Consider the following 19,390-nt stretch of genomic DNA (forward strand, 5'->3'; position numbering starts at 1 on the left):
TCATGGGGCAGATCATCCTTAGTGCCTAACATGGCATGTGCAGGACAACCGGATGGTCAGGTCTAGCCAGCATAGATTTAAGAAAGGCAGGTTGTGCCTGAATAGTTTGACTTATTCATACTATTCATCTACTCTCTGATAGATAATTCTTTACCTATAGAGTGTTATTTAAACTGCAAACTGCCTATGAATTCTTCCTTGTTTTTAAAAAGCAAATAAAGACTGATTTTTGAATATCCCTCGATAAATGTCTCCAAAAAGTATATTGTGCTCTTAAGGTTCTGATTAAACAGTTTTTGGAAAGAGCTGGGCCTACTGTGTTACACAAACCATCTTAGGTGGAAAGGCTAGGGTACATTTCAGGAGGATGGAATCCAATCTAATGCTCATATGGTCACCGTGCGTGATTCCACTCGTTCCTCCTGCGTTCCTCTGGCTGCCGATCTGGAAAATGCCGGTAGCTCAAGAGCTCAAGCGCAGAACCGGTGGGAGCTTTATGAAATTTTAAAATTAGACCTCACTGCTGGAAGAAAGCATTTATTGAGTAAACTTCAAGCTGCTTTAGGCAAGCGATCAATTATTCGATTGCCCCTGCTAGTTATTCAGAGTACTTTTGTGTGTAAGGTAGAATGGTTATTACTCATCTGCGCTAATATTATATTTGCAGTTAGTCTGTAAATTCACAGTGGACTGTTAATCGACTGCATTTGGCAGTTGATTGAGCTTTCCACACTTGCAATATAGTCAAAGCCATAGAACTTGTGTTCCAGTGAAATCAGATATTCAACTTGGATGTTGAACACAGTGAAGCACACTTGCCAGAAGGGTGTGGGACCTTCTGGCTTTTTTGGGTTGACTGAAAGTCTGTTATACACTGTGCCCTACCTTTTCCACCAAGAGAAACCTCCAGTTTCACAGTTTTTTGGAAACTGAACCTTTGTTTCTTCCTTTGAAGAGAACTGAAAATTAGAAGGGAAAAATAAAATGCTGCTCTAGTAATACTGTGAAAAAAGTCTAAAGTTAATTGCATGTTGACTTTATTAGTTCTCTAAACCTACTTTGATCAAGGAATTGGGAGTGTTGCTTACTTGTTTTTGCCTTTTTTAAGCTCAGGAGAGTCTATGGCTTTTCAAGACCAGAGGCATGAAGAAATTTGAAATCTCTCTTGAGAATTAACAATTGTGATCCTGATGTCTAGGTTGTTGGTTTGACAGCTTATACTTAATATCAGCAGCTGTTTTGGAACTCCATGCTTTGATGGTTTGCAGTTACATCTTAGAGAACCATAGTCATACTCTATGGTTTTTTTTAAGTATAAACTAGTTTTTCTAATTTTGCAAATTAGATAAAAATGTCAATGTATCAGACAGGACAAGCTGAAATTTAGAGTTGTTACGTGCTTGGAAAATTTTGTACCACCTTTCAGACAAATCATTTTAAGCCTCAAATAATTGTTTTGGATAGGTTCACAAACTGAGAATGACACAGTTGGTCTTTTTGGGAGATGTTGTTTGTGGGTTGGTTTTTTTTTTGGCTCTCTGTTGCAAGTGGATCTGATTGCAGTACAGAATTTTTACGGAAATGGATAAATCAAATCAAAGTAGGCTACTTAAAATGTTACTAGCAGAAGCAGCTTCTGTGACAGCAGATCCCATGGACCATATGCCTACTCAGTACAATAGTTTTGGGGGAGTTCTGGTCAATCACTTGCCTGAACTTCTGTGTGCCAGCTGGTGGTAGGAATAGAAGATGTGCAAAATGACTCTGAGCCCCTGTATCTGGAGGTTCCTATTCTGCTTTTTGTGTCTTCTGTGTTGCTTATCCAATATTTAAATAAAGAAAAGGATCCAGACTTAAGCCAGGGTGGTCTAACACCACACATCATACATAGATTTCAGGTGCTTTTGTTGTAACATTTCAGATACAATGTTGTGCTTTTAAAATTCCCTTGTCTTTGTTACCTTAAATTGTGTCCCACCCAGATGTAGCTTTAAAGTCTTTGACATGGGATGCTGCTCTTCTTATGGCAGTTGCACAAACAATTGTCATAGTATAAAAAGCTTGTTTTACTTCTGTAGTGCTTATGAAGAATTAATTTCAGAGCCTTGATAGGTAAGAGAAGGACTCATGGTAACTGCCTTGGGTTCTGTAAATAAAGAGGTTTTGGGTTTAGAAAGTGGTCATGATACCTATGATGCTAAATTGCCGTGTTTTCTTACTGGTTTATTTTTGAAAGAGAATATGCAGGCTCTAATTCAATAACTTGTGCTTGGACAAGTAAAAGAAAATTGAGGATACCAGTTTTTTTGAATTTCACTGTGGATTAAGGGTTTATAGAGCCTCAAGCAGGTATGAGTAAACCATTCAGTATCTTGGGAAGAAAAGATCAGGTGTACTTGACTTTTATGGTGGTAAACTGCCTGTGTTAGACCAACAGTACCTGGAGCATTGTGATTTATGAAAATACTTTTCAAGGACTAGCACTGTTAGAAAAGGTGCAGCATGTCTAAGAGAAGCTATCTATGAAAAAAAGAATTAATTTATGAAAAGATGAGGTGGGGGGAATAGGTGGAGGAGTGAGGTTTGATTTTTTCTTTTTTTTTAATTCTAATGACATTTCAGAACTACTGGCTTCCTCTCTTCTCATAGATATTTATTTCCTGTTCTTTATCTATATGACTCAAAATGACTTACTGTAACAGATGGGGTCTAGGATGATAATGGTGGTATACAAAACCAAAGTAACAATGTATTTTTAGTAATAAATGTATTTTTATTTGTATATTTAAGTAGAAAGGCCTCTTTGCTATCTGAATAATGGAATAATGTGGGATCTGGGAAACTGCAAGTATCAAGTGCAATGGTTTTGTTTCATTTTTGTTTTTGAAAAGGTCATCTTCATTACATTCTGCTTTGCCAAAGTCATTCCGTGATCTTGTGATGGAAGAAGAAAAATGTATGAATGTGAATAATTCACCTGGTACCGGTATTAAAAGATGTGGATATAAAGGATCTGAGGATTCATCTGTCCAAAACACCATAAGGTAAGAATACATTTTTGATGATTTGTCAGCCATTGTACAAGAAGCACAATGACCTGTTGAATTCTGCTGAAATAAGAATAAAATTGTAATTTAAAAAGAGCATTCTTCTGATGATTTTGTTAATAAGATTTTATGAATGAAATACTATAAAGAATAGAAAGCTTAAAGACTTGAACAATTTAATGCCACTGCTAATACTTGGTTTCAGTTTCAAAGTGTTTGTATCCATATAGATGGATACATGTTTATATATATTTAAATATATATGTATATATATGTGTGTGTATATATATATGTATGTATGTATGTATGTATGTATATAAAAACTTCGGGCTCCAAACAAAACGTATCTGAATTTGTTTGCTTATGTATCTATGTATCAAATGATAAACCAGTTTTTTCTAACCTCTGCAGTAATTGGATATTCATGAGCATTCAGATATGGCATTCATGAAATATTTTGCTAAGAAGTATTTTTGTGTAACCACTGAGTGGATAAAACTAGTTTATTCAAACACAGTTCTGGCATTTCCTAATCTGAGTTTTCTTATAAGATGACTTTATTATTTAAGTGCAGTTTTTCATGGATTAGGCAGGCTTACAGAAACATCGATGCACTGGTTTTGTCAGTGTGTTATAATTACTGTGGGGCTACAGTTCTGAGGACAAAATAAGGCATGTGTGAATAATATCTAGTTATTAGACAAATTGCTCTTTGGTCAAAATGTTCTAGCCATGCATCCTCTTGCTACCTCCAATAGAATCTCTGTTCTGGGTTAAAATAACTGCTTAAACTGAGGAGAGAATCTCAGCCTTATTCTTGAAGGTCTGTATGACTGAACTGCCCACCCACCTGCATCTCCTCCCCCTATCATAAGTAACTTTGAATGCTAGATGTTTAAAATATATTTACAAAACAGAGAGCCTGAAAATCTTTCAGACTCTGTCACCTGCTGTCTGGAAGCACTGCAGAGCAGGTGACCCACAGTGGTAGGGAACCCAAGTGTGACAGCACAACTGGCTGGTGGCTTCCCTGGCAAAGGCACAGCCCCAGTGTGCCCGAGGGAGCTGAGCAGGGCAGGCTCTATGGCAGTGAGCACAGACAGGTGCATTGGGATCAGGCAAGGTTGACGTCAAACCTGCAAATCAAGTCAGGATCAGGAACAGCAAAGCTGGGCTTGGCCATAGCTGCAGCATAGCTCAAGAAAGGCCTGAGGGACTGAGCTTAAGTGAAGCTCTTGCATAAAGAGAGGGAGCTTCTGTAATCCTTCACACAACTCTTCTTACAACACAACTTCAGAGCAATCTGACTCAAATTTACACAGCTGTGCTGAGGGAGAAGTTTGCAGAGCTGTTGGTGCACAAGGAGCTGTGTCATTTTCTGGCTGGTTTTTTTATGAACTCCCATTCCATTGTCTTCCAGTAACTGACTCCTCTGTGAGGAAAAGAAAGTTGTTCTGGATCTTGCTTTTGGTTGTTCAGCTTGTATAAAAACTGGTGTTTCCCTAGGACAGAAGTAGTACATGTTTCACTGCTATATAAAGAATAAAATGAGGATAGAAATGTAGGAACATTGTGTGTGGGATAGTGTTGAGAAGAGAGGTAGGAGGCATTTGGAGTGTGTGTGAAGGGGACGCATTCCTCAGGAACAGAGGGATAAAGATGAAGTTACTGTGGTGAGTGGAGGTGTGGGGACATGAAACACAAATTTGCAGAACAGGTATTGTTCATTTTGTTGCTAGGACAATAATAAAACTTTTCATTATATGGGAGATGGCAGGGGCTGGTAATAAGAGAATTTGCACTGGATGCTATTATTAGCTTTGCCACAACAGCTCTGTAATCTTCATAAAGTCATTTCTTTTCCTTTTGCATTGCTCTGTCTTGTCAGTGCAGTCTGGCCTGTCTGCATGCTCACAAAGTGGACTATTTTAGCTGAATGCAGGCTTAATACATTAAATGTCTGAAAATGATACATTAAGCTAGTGGAAGACTAGTAGATGGCTAAATTGACTGTCATCCCTTTGAAGAGAAGGTGCCTCCAAAGCCATTTCAGGTTGTTTTTGAATTGTCTCTGAAGATGCCTTTTTTTCCTAGTAGCTATAAAGAGCCTAGGTGACTAGTTCCTCCGTCTGAAACTTAGGAGTGGAGTTTCTAGTTTGAGGTAATTTTTTTGACTGTACAATTTTGTCAGAGTAGGCTCTGATTTTTTACCTGAGGCATTTAAGGGCTATTTATGTGAAGATTAATTATCTGCACCCTTACCCCTTCCTTTTAAAGGGGAGGAAATTACACAAACATAGAGATAAGCAATCCTCATCTGTTCATGTGAGACTTGGTGATGGTACACTGAATATACTTGCATGTCATTATGTTCCTGCTTTGTCTTTCTCCTTTGGATAAACTGTGCACTAATTAAAATGACAGTTTCTTATATCTCTGGATGAGGGTATTTTGGATGGTGACATAAGCATTCTTCTATGTGCTGTCACTTACCAATTTTTGCAGTACAGATCTTTTTTTTTTAGGTAAACCATGTCATGAATTGTGGTGATTTGAACTGCATTTAATCCAGAGGCAGATCGTTCCAAGAGCTGGGGCATGTGGATGTGGCTGTGTTGTTTCCAGGGGCACCTCAGCCTTAGGAGTTATGCTGTGCATGTGTCCAGTCCAAGCTCAAAGCATGGGGCTGACATGACTTAACTCAGTTGTGGCCGCCTGAGTTGTGTTCACGGTGTTACTCCAGGGAGCAGGGAAGCGTCTTAGTGGAAACAAGCGTTTGCAGCTTCGTGTGGGAATGGCCTAGTTCTGTCATGGCTAATAATGAGCTAATATGTAGCTCATGACTCAAATGGTACAGCAAAACCCAGGAGGGTTCTGCAGGAGACCAGGCTTTGTGTTTTTTTTCTGAGAGCAGTTTTTCTAATGATCAGGGAGGCACCAAACCTGACCTGGCGTCTCATGAACAAATACTCCAGAAACACTAGGGGGCTCAGGGCTGGAACATTTTGGTGGCTGCACAAGAGTCATGGCAAGTTCAGCCAGCTGAGTTAATCAGGTTGGTTCAGTACTGATGATACTTGGCTGGTTTATGTCCATGCAGAACCATTTATGTGTCTGCATCAGTCTTAATTTCTAAGACTTCCAGATTTCCAAGTTCTATGTTTTTGTGGCTCTTTTTCCATTTTTCTGTATATGCTAGCTTCACATTTCCTGTGTATTCCATTTCCAGTCATTTTGATGCCAGCTGAGGAATTAATTTAGAATGTTGAAATATCTGCAGTTGATTTAATATCTGGACTGAGTTAGCAGTCAAGCTTGTTAGCAAGGAACACAGATGTACGTATATACAAACAGCTTCAAAATACCTGGGCTTCTTCCTACATTTTAAAGCCCCATTGACTTTAACTGAGGGAGATGATATAGGTATTTACTTATGTTTTAATTGATCGCTAGAGCATACTGTGATGCTGGAACTATTAATTCCAGTTTTGGGAAATTCCTGCTCAGGTGATTTTTTAGTTGTTATTTGGGTTTTTTGGCTTGTTTGTTTGTGTAGAAGTCGGCACATTTGTTAAGTGTAGCAATCCAGTTGGGTTCATTTATAGTGTAGCTGTCAAATCAGATACTGTCAAATGTGCTGGAATGTGAGTATTATAAAAGCAGGTGGAAAAATAGATGAAATTGAGATTTAACATCAGTATAAAAGCACAGAAGGTTTCCTTCATCTCCTCTTTGTCTTCCTTTTCTTTGGTTCTTTTCTGTTTTTCAATGTTACCTTTAAGTGCAGTAAAAGCCTTGAACACTTGCAGGGATGGGGCATCCACAGCTTCCCTAGAGGAAGACCTGTTCCAGTGCCTCACCACCTTCACAGTGAAGAAGTTCCTCCTAATCTAGACTAGACCTGCATTCTTTCAGTTTGAAGCCTTGTCCTGACATTACATGTGCTTGTAAAAAATCCCTGTCCATCTTTCTTTCAGGGTTCCTTCATGTATTAGAAGGCAATAATTAGGTCACTCTGACGCCTTCTCTTTTCCAGGCTGAACAAACCAATTCTCTCAGCTTTTCCCTGGATGGAGAGGTGCTCCATACCTCTAATTTTCTTGGTGGCCTCCTCTGGACTTGCAGCAAAGTCCGTGTGGTTTTTGTGCTGAGAACCTCAGAGCTGGATGCAGCAGAAAAATAGTGCCCTGCTTTGAAATCACAGAATAATTTTGATTCTGTAGTTTAGCCTCCTGCTCAAAATAAGTGAAACTAGATCATGTTATGCAGGATGTGGCCTGGTTGAGTTGTGACTGCTTCCAAGAAGATACCCCAGACTCTTTGGGCAGCATGTTTCAGTGGATAATCATCTCTGTATGGTATTTTTATTTTTCCTTTTATCTGTGTAAGATTTACTATTCTACCTCTTGTGTATGTTGCCTCTTAATCTATCATTGTGCTCTTCTAAGAAGATTCTTGCTTCATCTTTCTCTGTCCTGCAGTTAAGTGCCTCACTTTAGGATTAAGAAAACACATTCTTCCAAATTCTGGACCTGTCCCAACCTAACAGCATCCTTCTTCTATTGTGGAGCCAAAATTGAGGATGATACTCTGTATGTAGAGGAAGAAATACAACTTCCTCTGCCTGCCTTGCTGCAGTATTGCTAGCACAGCCCAGCACACAGGTGGCTTTCTCTGCTGCAGAGGCACTGGCTGGTAACATCTTCCACTTATTGTCAGCCAGGACTCTGCAGGTTCTGCTTTCTCTCTGCTGCTTTCTAGCCAGTCAGTCCTGGCCAGTACTGCCTCATGGGGCTGTTCTTTTCCCAATACAGGACCTTGCACTTGCCTTTGAAATTCATTGGTTCTCAGTTGCCCATTTTTCCAGCCTCTTGAGGGCTTCTGAAAGGCAGCCTGACATCCAGAATATGCACCATCCCCAACCTCTCCACAGCCAGCTGTGGCCTGCTGAAGGTCTGTTCTGTTCTATTCTGTTCTACCAAAGATGCTTAACAGGATTGGTTCCAGTACCAGTCCCTGAGGACCCCCACTAGTATTTAGTTTCCAGTTGGACTTTGTACAGCTAATCCATTTCCAGACCATTTTCCACCCATCTTGTAGTCCCATTTACTCAGTTCATATTTTTCAGACTGAGAACAAGGATGCATGACCTGGCAATGTGCATTGTTTGTTTTGTGGGAAAAAATTATGTTTTGTGACAAAAAGCTCAACACGATTAATTTAAATCCGTTTTTGATGATGGATGTTGGATTTCAGATTTTTTGAGATCTTGCCCTTACTACTTAGTGGTAGGAATCATGTTTTTTGTTATCCTTGGAATTGTATTTTGGGGAAAATATTTCAGACAGAGAACTTGGATGTTACTGGAATTCTCTTAACTTTCTATAGATTTTTTTTCTGTTTTATCCAAGAGCTTGTGGTCACTTACAAAGGATTACCAAAGCATTAAAGAAAATTGAGAGTGATTTATTTAAACAGCAACACCCTTAGAGTTGTTTGCAGTGCCATAGAATAATTCAAAAAATGTTTGCCAGCATGTCACTTTATGCTGTAATACTTTTTTAAGGTTCTGGAAATTGCAAAACTATTTTGTCAAAGATAGGTGTTAAATCATGAGAATAGGGCCCTCTCTTCCTACTGGCGTAGGATTTTTCTGACAAATACACTTGTCTCTTAATGAATACAGTGTAACAAATATGAGCTTCTTTTTGTTGAGAGGTTAACATTTTGCTACTGAATAAAATACCTTCCTGTCAGGAACTACATAAATATTTCAAGCTTTTTTTTTCTATTCTGTTAATTTTAGTTTTATGCTGTTCTTGTGAATGTGAGAGGTGGTTACAGGATGTGTACAGAAATTTCATAATTTCTGGGTTTGCACTCAAAGAATTTACTCTAGTGAGATTGTAGCACTGACTCTTTTGCATGAACCACTTACTTTGAATGCAGGACAGTTCAGTTTTTTATCTTGATTCTTTATCCTTTTAACTTGAATTTTTTGTTCATTCATATTAATTGCTAACTTTTATGGGTACTGCTGTTAGTGCATAACTCAGTTGGCTAATTTACATGTAAAAAAGCAAAAGAGCTTTTTTTTCAAATAATCAGAAATAAAACTCCTTTTATCAAATCCTCAGATGTTAGGAAATGTCAGAATTAATGCCCAAGATGAAATTCTGTTAGGGTCTGGTAGTTAGAAATGAGAATCAGTGTCTTTTTCAGTCTCGGTATCACACTTAAAAACAAATTCCACATTACATGCTAATGCCTTTCCTCTGTAAAAATCCTACACATTTGTTGTGATTTCCTACTGCAGATGTAGGAGAATGCTCTGTCAATGACTTTTTCTTTCCTTTCCTACCTCTCTTCAGGTGCAACACTAGAAGTAATCCAGGTCTGGAAGACCATGTTCTGGATTCTCCACAGCTGGAGAGTCATAAGTAAGTTTGGTAGTGGCGTGTGTCCTGGAACTTTTTTACTGTGTGTTGTGCTGATCTTGATGTTGTCTCATAATGTTGTTTGGTTTTTCTTTTTTTGCAGTCCTTGGTCAACAGCATCACCAGCCAGCTCTCCTGTGACAGCACCTGTCATGTTCTCAGCTATTGTAGAGGAAGAGCTCCAGCAGGAAGCTGCTCTTATTAGGAGCAGAGAAAAACCTTTGGCGTTGATCCAGGTAAAGTGCTAAGTTACTGCTGCTCTAAAGTAACACAAGGAGTTTCCAATGGCTCTTTCAAAGATCAGTTATTAGTATATTAATTATGTATTAGTACATGTCATTTACATAGTGATAGCAAATATAATTTAATGATAACTTCACACTGCTATTTGATAAGGTCTGTTAAAGTCAAAATGGCTGATAAATGTGATAAATGTATTTGCAGCTTCAGAGAATGGTTGAGTTTGGAATGAACCCCTGGAAATTGTCTAATCCAAACCCCTGCTCAGAGGAGGTTTAGAGCATGTTCCTAAAAGCCAGACAGCCTTTGATTATCTGTAAGGATGAAGACTAATGGCCTCTCTAGGAAACCTGTTCCAGGGACCACCCTCACATGAAAAATGATTTTTAAATGCAATTTTCTGTTTTCGGTATGTGCCCATTGCCTCTTCTCCTGTCTTTGGGTACCACTTAGAGGAGCATGGGTCAGTTGTCTTTATTCTCTCCTAGCAGGTACTTATACACTTTGATATGATCACTCTAAGCCTTCTTTTATCCATGTTAAACAAGTGCAGTGTGCTCGGCATCTCCTCAGTGACAGATGCACTGGACTCTTAATCATTTTTATGCCATCTCATACTGGGAGATCAAGAAGTGGACCCAACATTTCAAGTGTGTCTTGCCAGTGCTGGGTAGAGGGAAAGTGTCATCTCATTTTTCTGGCAGTGCTGTCCTTCATAGAGCACAGGAGGCTGTCACCCTTCTTTGCAGTATGAGAGCAGTGCTGGCTAAAAGGCTAAATGGTCCATCAGGACCCCAGCTCCTTTTATGCCAAGCTGCTTTCCAACTTGTCAGCTCCCAGTGTGTACTGGTGTCTGGGATTTTTCTTCCCAGGAGCTGGACTTCATGTTTCCCTTTCTTGAACTTCATGAGATTCTTTGTAGCCCATTTTTTCAGCTTTGTCTGAGTCTCTCGGGCAGTACAGCTGTCTGGTATATCAACCACTCCTTCCCATTCTCTACTGCTTGCAACCTTGCTGAGGGTGCACTGTGTGTAATTGATGAAGATGTTAAACAGTACTGGTCCTAGTCTCAGTGTTGCTGTGGTGGACTTTGTGCCACTGGTCACACCCTCTTTGAGATCGCCAGTTCTGCCAGTTTTGTCTGTCTCACGTTGCATTTATGAGGTGTGTCCTTAAGCTTGTCCACTTAAACTCTTAGTTAATACTTAAGCTGTACCATTTTCCCAGGAAGCACCTAGTGGTCATTCAGATTCCCTTGCCCTTCTTAAAGGGTGGAATGACACTTGATTCCTAGTCCTCAGGAATCAACCCTTATTGCAACAATTTTTGAAAGGTTTTTCTGAGAGTGGTCTTGCAGTCCTTTTGGCTGGTTCTGATCTCCAGGACCTGGCATTGCTAGTGACATGATCTTTACACCTAAGACCAAGATGAAGGTCCCCAGCCTTTTCCATGTCTTTTTCATTCAGTAGTGGATCCATGTTGTCTTTTTTTTTTGCAGTAGAAGCCTGTTTTGCTGCCTTTCATATTCCTTGCCAGATTTCACCACAGATGGCCTTTGACTTTCTTAATTCTTGTCCTTTGTGGTCACATAGTGTCTCTGTTCTCCTTCTGTATGACTTTTTTCTGCTTCCACATCTTGTAGGCTTCCTTTTTTGCTTGGGTTTTGTCAGGAGTTCTTCTTTTCAGCTGTGCAGTCCTCCTGCCATTCTTATTTGGCTAGGAAGCTCATTGGCATGGCCTGTTCTTGAGCTTGGCAGAGGTGATCTTTAAAATCAACCAGCAGTCCTGGAACTTTCTTCTTTCTGGGGCCAAATCCCATGAATTTTTCTAAGCAAATGCCTTCACAGTCTTCTCTTCTAAAGTCTCAAGTTTTTTGCTATTTCTCTTGTTCCCAGCTTTCAGCATCCTGAACTCCAGCATCTCATTGTCATTGCAGCCAAGGCTGCCCTCAACCTTCGCATCCCTGACCAGTCCTTTTTTTTTTTTTTTTTGGAATATCCATCAGAATGTCTCCCTTGATCACCTCCTTCATCATCTGTGTTAAGAATTTTTCACCAATGGGGAGGTATTTTAGAGTGTTTGTGTCCAGCTCTCTTGCCTTTCCAGCAGATATCAAGGTGCCTCAAGTTTCCTATGGAGGAGCAGGGCCTGAAAACATGAGGTTTCTTCAAGCTGTCTGAAGAATGTATCATCTACTACTCCCTCCTGATTAGGAGGTGTGATGCATTCAGGACCAGTAAAGTAAATGTAGACTTGACACTGACATACATGCTCTTTTTTTCCTTCCAGATTGAGGAGTGTGCTATTCAAGACTTACTAGTCCACTATGAAGCTTTTGACAACCCTGAAGAATTTGTGACCGTTGAAAGGGCTCCACAGGGACCTATAGCAGCACCCATGTGGAACAAGCACTAATTTGTACTCTTCACAGTCCTCCCTCCCACAGTTCTCACAGCTGTATGTGCACTTTTGAAATTGTAATTCTTCTTACAAGTAATACAGGACTGGAAGAATAAGAATCGTGTAATTTTTAACATCAGCATTAAAACACTGCCCATAATCACTAGCTATTTGTTAGAGAGAATGAAATAATGTGTTCACTGTGTCCTTTACCCACAGTATCTATTGTATGTATGTTTTGACAGCATTTCTTTAATGACATCTATAATTAGTAATGGTACATGAGGCTGTAGATGGGAATGTATTTGCTAATCTTAAATTATAAGGGTTTTTTGTTAAATTAACAGGTGAAAAGCGAGTGTTTATTTTGTGATTTAACGTGGAATTGAATGTGCAGAATTAAACACCTTTAAAGTTTGGGGGTGTGTCCTTCAGACCTTTCTTGCAAATTGGGAATATTGGGAAAAAGTTTGTGCTTGAACTTCATGTAAAAGTATAGTTTGACAATGCAGTTTTGGTTAAGTGATGTGTGCAAGTCCTGGTTCCCTGGTTGCTGTGGCCAGCACGTTTCCCTGTTGTGCCCCAGGCTGTGCCCAGCCATGGCCTGTGCTTGGCTCAGCTGTGCATGTTTGTCACTGCTGTGAGTGAGCCCTGCCTCGGAGCAGCCTGCTCTGTCTTGAAGTAAAGCACACAGCTCAAGAGGATGTGGTGCCATTTATTAGCCCATCTGTAGTCTAACTCTGGTAAATATGGTATGGTTTTAGAACCACTGTGTTTGGGGATGATTCACTTGCAGTGCTGAGGAAATCAAAGATCAGTGTATACGTTGTTGAAGCTGTAGGGGCGAGTGCTTGACTGCGAAATCTGCAAATACCTGAGCTGCAAAGATTATCATAGACGGCTTTCAATATTGTGTTCCAAAGTTCTCTGTGCCTGGTTGAAACAAATTTATAGATATTAAAAAAAAAAGAAAAAAAAAAGTAGCCTTATCTGCAATATTTTGTCTAGTTTGTCTTGTTTGTATAGGTGTGTTTGAACTTGTGCTTCCTCAGTAATGTCAGTACTCATGAACTCTGGAAAACTGGAATGGAGAGATCTACAGAAAATGAATGTAAAAATTTGATCACTGTGTGATAAAAGAATCTTGAAAAAAGTGATGTAGATATGTCTTAATGATTTCAGGTCAAGCTACACCAAAAATATCCCCCACAAAAATTGTAAAAAAAAAACCCAATAAACCATAAAATCTTGATTTATACAAAGTTAGTGTACTTTTATATGCTGTCTATATATAATCAATTATTTAGGTAACTAGAGTAATTGATAAATATTTCTTCTGTGTCTGAAACAAGAACTGCAGACATTTTGAAGCTACACAGGCCAGGAAAGACGTAGGTTTTGATTCTGTTTTGAATTCTACTGGTAATTCATTCACTAAACTGATGGTAATACTTTCATTAAAGGCTTTACTTGGTGCACTAAAGGGCCTTGGGGCCTGCTGAAACTATCCTCTGGTTTAAAAGAAAGCTTGTGTACTGTGAGAAATAGCTATAGAAGCAGCAGGCCTTTCCAGGTGGAAACTAATTTATTATCAAGTGTAAAATTGCTGTAAATTTGCTGATTTGCTTTTTTTTTTTTTCAAAATATGCCATTGAAAATTATCCTGAAATTTTAAGAGGGTTGATGTTTCCACCATGCCAAAGAGCTTGACTGCTTTCAAGTTGAGGTTTTATTGTCACAGTTTGTTTAGGCATCATCACTGGTTATATGTAATATTCATAAACAAAAGTGAAGAATGATCAGTGTACCACTCTTCTGGAGTTAAGAACACTAAACTGCTGTGATTGAACAACTTTGTTAAGGCTAAAATGTGTCACAGAAAACTGTCATTTTCTAGCTCTGATGCCCAACTTTGTGGCCTTTTTTCTTTACTCCAGACATGAATTCAGCTCTCATCACATTTTGTCATTTCTGGGCTTGTTAACTCCTTTAACTTGCACAAAACCACGGTTCAATTCCCAGGTTCTGGTGAACATAATGCAGCACATCAGAGTTTGCAGTGAAGAACAATATTTCACATATAGATTTATAAGTTAAAGGAGATGTATTGCAGCTATTTAGTGTAAGAAATACAACTTTAACAAAAGGATTCTACTCAAGTATTTGTTTTATCTCAAAGACAAATGAACCATCCTCTCAAATAGGTTTCCTTGAGTAGGCATTTTGTCTTTTCTCCTTCATCATTCATTATCCCCAACTTCAGTAACTTCTTAAAAAATAGAGGGATAAATAAAACTTGTGAATTTTCTTCCTTCAAATGGAGGAAAAAAAAAACAATTTAAAATTTTAATAATACTGTGCTACCTTCAGGACTTGCTGTTACTGTCTAGGCATTTGAGGGATGCATAACTCTTCTGCACTGTAAGTAAAATGAGAGACTTCAGTCAGGTGTAGAATCTTTGCTACTTTTGTTCCTCAAGGATAGAGGTTGTTTTTAGTGACTAATCTGACAGTATTGTTGAATGGAATTTCCATATTAGGACTGATTGTGCAACCTTTCACAGAACAGAATTGACAAAAAAATTACTGAATTTCCTAATTTAGCTTTTGTTATGAATCTTGATGATACCTTCCTACTGTATATTTTTTAACTGAATTTCCCATCCCCCACCCTGTGCTTAGCATCATTTATAGGTGGTGATAGATTATTTTAGCTGCATGTTTTAAAATGAACACTTTTGAACTTCAGATGTGTCCATTTTTTTGTCCCCATGCCTGCCCCTCCTTTTTTTTTTTTTTTTTAAATAATATAAAAAGAGACTCTGAGCTGTTTTGACAGCATTCAGCTTGATTGTGTTCATTGATTGTTCTGCCATTGAAATGATGTTCTGCATCTCCTTGGCAGCCTGGACTCTCCTCCTTACCCAAACAATTGCTAGCTCTGATGTAAAGACAAGTCAGAACAGAACACTGGTGTGTTAGATCATATTCTAAATATAAAGGTAAAAGATTTACACAGGAATAAAGTAATTTAAGCTCTTAATCCTTGCAGGGTGTCACCAGAGACACTTTGTAGTAACAGGAGCTGTCAGTTAAGGTATCAAATGATCTCGGAATGTATTCCATCCATTCTCACTCCAAGAAAAGTTTGTAGAATTCCACTAAAGTGCCAGGTACTTAAACTGAAGGGAAAGGTTTTCTCTATGGCCTGATGTGCTGGAAAATGTTGAGATGTTGAGGCATACAAAATTAATCCCTCCTGTAAAGGCTCTAGATGTGGCAGACCTGAGAAATGCCAAGAGGGAAGGGACTATTTTTGTAGTGTTGCAGGTGTCTAACCTTGAGAAAAAATCTTCATTAATTGCAGAAGGCCAGCAAATCCACAAACATGCAATCTGAGTTTGAAGCGAAAGGGTTTTAGCAATGATGCAGCAGAGAAGTTCTTGTGAGTTTAGGGAATCCCTCTAGTGGCTTGTGTGAGATGTTTCTTGCTCACAAGAGTGGTATCTGACACAAACTCTACCTAGAAAGTTTTTGCTTTCCAGTAAAAGTCTTCCTGAACTACAGTGTGTATCACGGAACCAAAAAAATGGCATTTTTATAGCAGCTTTCAGATACCTGCATGGGACACTCATTACACTAGTCCTTCAGCACTTGTAAACTCTGCTTGGAGGAAAGGAAGCTGGATGTGAAGAATGTGCTGGAAATGAAGATACTCCTCAGGTGAGGTGCCTGTTGTTCTAGCAACAGTTCTGCTTTCTGTTCTCTTTTCTGTTTTTCTATTTTTCGGTTTTTCTTTCTGTTGTTCTGTTTTTCTGGTTTTGTTTTTCCTTCTCTATTTCTCTATTTATCTTTACTTCTATTCCTCTTTCATTGTCTATATTGATTTCTGTTTTTATTTCTCACATAGTATACTATTTCTTTAGCATGACCTGTCTTTTATCCCCTTATTTTGTGGCACCTGAATAACATGAGAAAAGAGAAAACATTTGCAATGACTTCAGATAAGGACTGGCAATACTAATAGTTAAAAGTCTGCTCTTTAGATCAGCTTTGAAGAATGCACTCTGGTTTATCAAGGTGTTGTTTAAAGTATGCTTTATTTCCTGTGATTCAAGTGGCTGAGTGTTCTGTTTCTATACAATATATAGATTTCAGCTCAGGCCTGAAGCATGAAATTGGGCCTTGGTGAGTGGTGAGTGACTGAGCTGAGGTCACAGACAGTAAAGAATTGGGCAGTCAAGTGAGGGCAGCATGACAATTCTGGAGTGACTTCTGAGGACTCTGCAGGGGAGTTCTCTCCAGCTCCTGGTGTCTGCCTGGGCTGGGTCTTCTGCACCTCCATTCAGAGCACGTGAAGGTGCCTGAATTGGCATGTCTCAACCTTTGCAAAGAGGGAGGAAAATTCCTTGGTTCATGTTTTCGGGAAACACCATGAGTCTGTCAAAAGCATTAGCTTTGTGCTGAGTACATTTTCTTTGTGTGGCTCGTCTTGGAGAAGGAAATACCCAGTCAAAATTAGGCCACTCAAGAGGATTCATAATCTCATGGAGTGGGAGAACAATGTGCTCGTTCAACTGCAGTTTTCTTGGAGGAAACTGATCCAGGGAGATAGAAAAGTTTGAGTCAAGTGGTGGTTTAGGAAAGATCATCACGCTCCTTGATCTTGATTTAAATGAATTCTTTGTAGATCTACAGAGTTGTTTTAAAACACATATTTCTAATGTTTGGGGTCAATTCTTCCAAATCATGCATGAAGTTTTCCGATAATGACGGAAATATAATTGTTAAAAGCAGGGATATGCTTGGGGGATTTTTTCCTGTTTCATTTGCATAAAGGATGTATGAAAAACAGATAAGCAAGCAAACAAACAAAGGCAAGTTGACCTTACAGCAGACTTAAATAGATCCCCTGCATTTGCTCTCAAGCAAAAATGTACAGCTGAGGGAAAATAGAGCCAGTTCTCTCCTTAATAGTCATAATTTTTCATTAATAATTCTCATAAATTTTCATTAATAATTCTCAAATAAGAACATGAGCAGGGAAAAATGGATACAGATGTTTTTATATCATTCTCATTACTGTAAGATTTCTTTTTTTTTCCTCTTCTTTTCCCCCGTCTATATTATTTTAAAGTTTGTTTCAGGAAGATAGGGAGTGCGCAACACCCAAGCCTGGATTCTCAACTAATTTCTCACAGGAGTAAGCTGTTTTCAGATTTGTCTCCTCAGACTGCATGCCATTAAAGTAGAAGAGGGGTCTTTCTTCTTCACACAGTCATTTTGCCACCCTGTAATTCTGTAGGAATATGCCAGGCAGTGGACCCTGACTAGAAGGAAATAGCTGCCTGCGCTGTAGGTGGGGTGGCTGGGAGGGTGCCAGGTGCCCTTTGCTTTAAGCACAGCCGCTGAACCTGCTGCGTGAGCACGGCTGCAGCCCCTGTACTGCGGGCCATGAGGTCGTGAGAGCTGTGCAGGGACTACGAGCTGCTTGCTCCTGCCTCCTGCTCATCTCTCTGCAGTCTTCATGATTCACCAGCTGTGACTGCCTTCAGTGTCACTGGGCTTCGAGGCCAATTTTTTATCTACTGTTGTAAGTTTGTACTGAAGGGGACCCCACCATTTCTGCAGAGGTCATAGATTACAACACAGCACTTGTGATGAGAGCTGTGCTTATGCCATTTGGTGACACAACTCTGGGAACAACTGATACATTAGCAAAAAAGAAAAAGGCATAAAGTATGTATTAAAGTTATTTTTCTCTTTTCTGTATACACATATACAGATATTTTTGTTCACCTGACCTTCTCTATACTGCCTCTATTGCAGTAGGAGGGAAAAATGTGCAAAATCTAAGTCCTTTTCCCACTATGTGTATTTTAAGATGTTGACAAGACACCTTGCCCATGTTCATGCATACTGCAAAGATGGAATTGGGCTGTGAGTGCAGCAGGGTTTCCAGGATCACATCTTTGTGTTACACAAACAGTTGCTAGCATGTGGGCTGAAGGAGAATGTGTGTGCATGCACGTGTGCATAGCTGTATTTGCTCATGGTTGTAGAATTGAATTATATTGCACCATTCATCAAATACAGGTAATATGTTATCTCTTCCCTCCATCTCTGTGTACTCAGTGGTAGTGAACCTTTTCATCTGAACTTTATCTATGTGCTTTGCAAATGTTAACGATTACGTCTCACTGTATTTGTGAGGCACACCGACTGTGCACTCTTATCCAGCTTCCAGGTGGTGGCTGTCAACAGGCAAGTAGGAAGCTGGTTAGTCTAAGGCTCAGCAGTACATTATGGTCATGTCCTGAAGGAGAATCTGGAAGTTTCTCCTTTTCTTGTCCCATGTGGAGCCTGTAGCTCTTCTGGAATCAGCTATGTAGGCTAAATGCTGAAAGGCTGAATGCCTTTCAGCCAAGATTTGTTCCTCTCTTTCTCTGACCCTCTCTATGAAACAAGTGCAGCTGCTGCAAGAACAGGCTTGCACCACAAGCAGAGGTGGAAATTCCACTACCAGGACACTCTTTTCTCATTGATGGCATCAAAAATGAGGTTTTGGCTGAAATTTTGCTGAACACCCATTGTAAGTTGCAAGCTGCAATTTTTTGAGCTACCTTTTATTCATTCTCATCTTTTAGTTTTTGACATCTTCTTTCCTAAAAAGAATAAACCCAGGATTTACTTAGTTTTTTTCTCCCTGCTCCTTAGCAGCTTCAGAATGAGCAGTAATAACTGAAGGTCTAGTATTGATAAATCTTTGGTGGACAAGGAGATGGAAAGGTTTATGTGCTACTGTTGCACATGGCAACAGATTTTAAGCCCATTGAAAAATAAACCTAACTGCTGACCTGGTGCAAACTTTTGTTAGAGCACAAAATGTCTTTTTGCAAGATGTTGCAAGATTCCACAGAAAATCTTTACTAGCACTATAACACCTTGCAGAACGCTTGGGTGTTTCTGTGCCTGTGCAGCAGGCCTCTGCAGATTTCAGTATCTTCAGCAACTTGGGCTAAGTACAAAAAGGAGTTAGAAGTGCAAGTTACCAAGACTTTTATTGTTTCCTTGTTTTTGATCATATGACAACAAACTATTTTCTCCTCCACAGCATAATCTTGATAATGAATTTTTTTCTGTAGCTGTTTGTGTAGTACTGTGTTGTTCATGAGGTGCCTGTCAGCCCATTTCTTCAGCCTGTGGAGGTCCCTCTGGAGGGCAGCACAGCCTCTGGTGTATCAGTCACTCTCCCCAGTTTGGTGT

The 19,390-nt window shown here is 39.4% G+C and overlaps 1 protein-coding gene across 2 annotated transcripts in view; it reads left to right on the forward strand.

The window, feature by feature from the left end:
* IBTK (inhibitor of Bruton tyrosine kinase) overlaps window positions 1–13,502 on the forward strand; it is a 53,531-nt gene extending 40,029 nt beyond the window's left edge. For both annotated transcript variants that reach the window (XM_058800731.1, XM_058800732.1), the window contains exons 26-29: window positions 2,892–3,044; window positions 9,419–9,487; window positions 9,588–9,720; window positions 12,014–13,502. In XM_058800731.1, the coding sequence (XP_058656714.1) occupies window positions 2,892–3,044; window positions 9,419–9,487; window positions 9,588–9,720; window positions 12,014–12,139 (481 nt within the window). In that variant the 3' untranslated portion in view covers window positions 12,140–13,502. The remainder of the gene's footprint in view (window positions 1–2,891; window positions 3,045–9,418; window positions 9,488–9,587; window positions 9,721–12,013) is intronic.
* Window positions 13,503–19,390: the final 5,888 nt, after the last annotated feature.

Source organism: Ammospiza caudacuta, chromosome 3, assembly GCF_027887145.1.
Source record: "Ammospiza caudacuta isolate bAmmCau1 chromosome 3, bAmmCau1.pri, whole genome shotgun sequence".
Classification (NCBI taxonomy): domain Eukaryota; kingdom Metazoa; phylum Chordata; class Aves; order Passeriformes; family Passerellidae; genus Ammospiza; species Ammospiza caudacuta.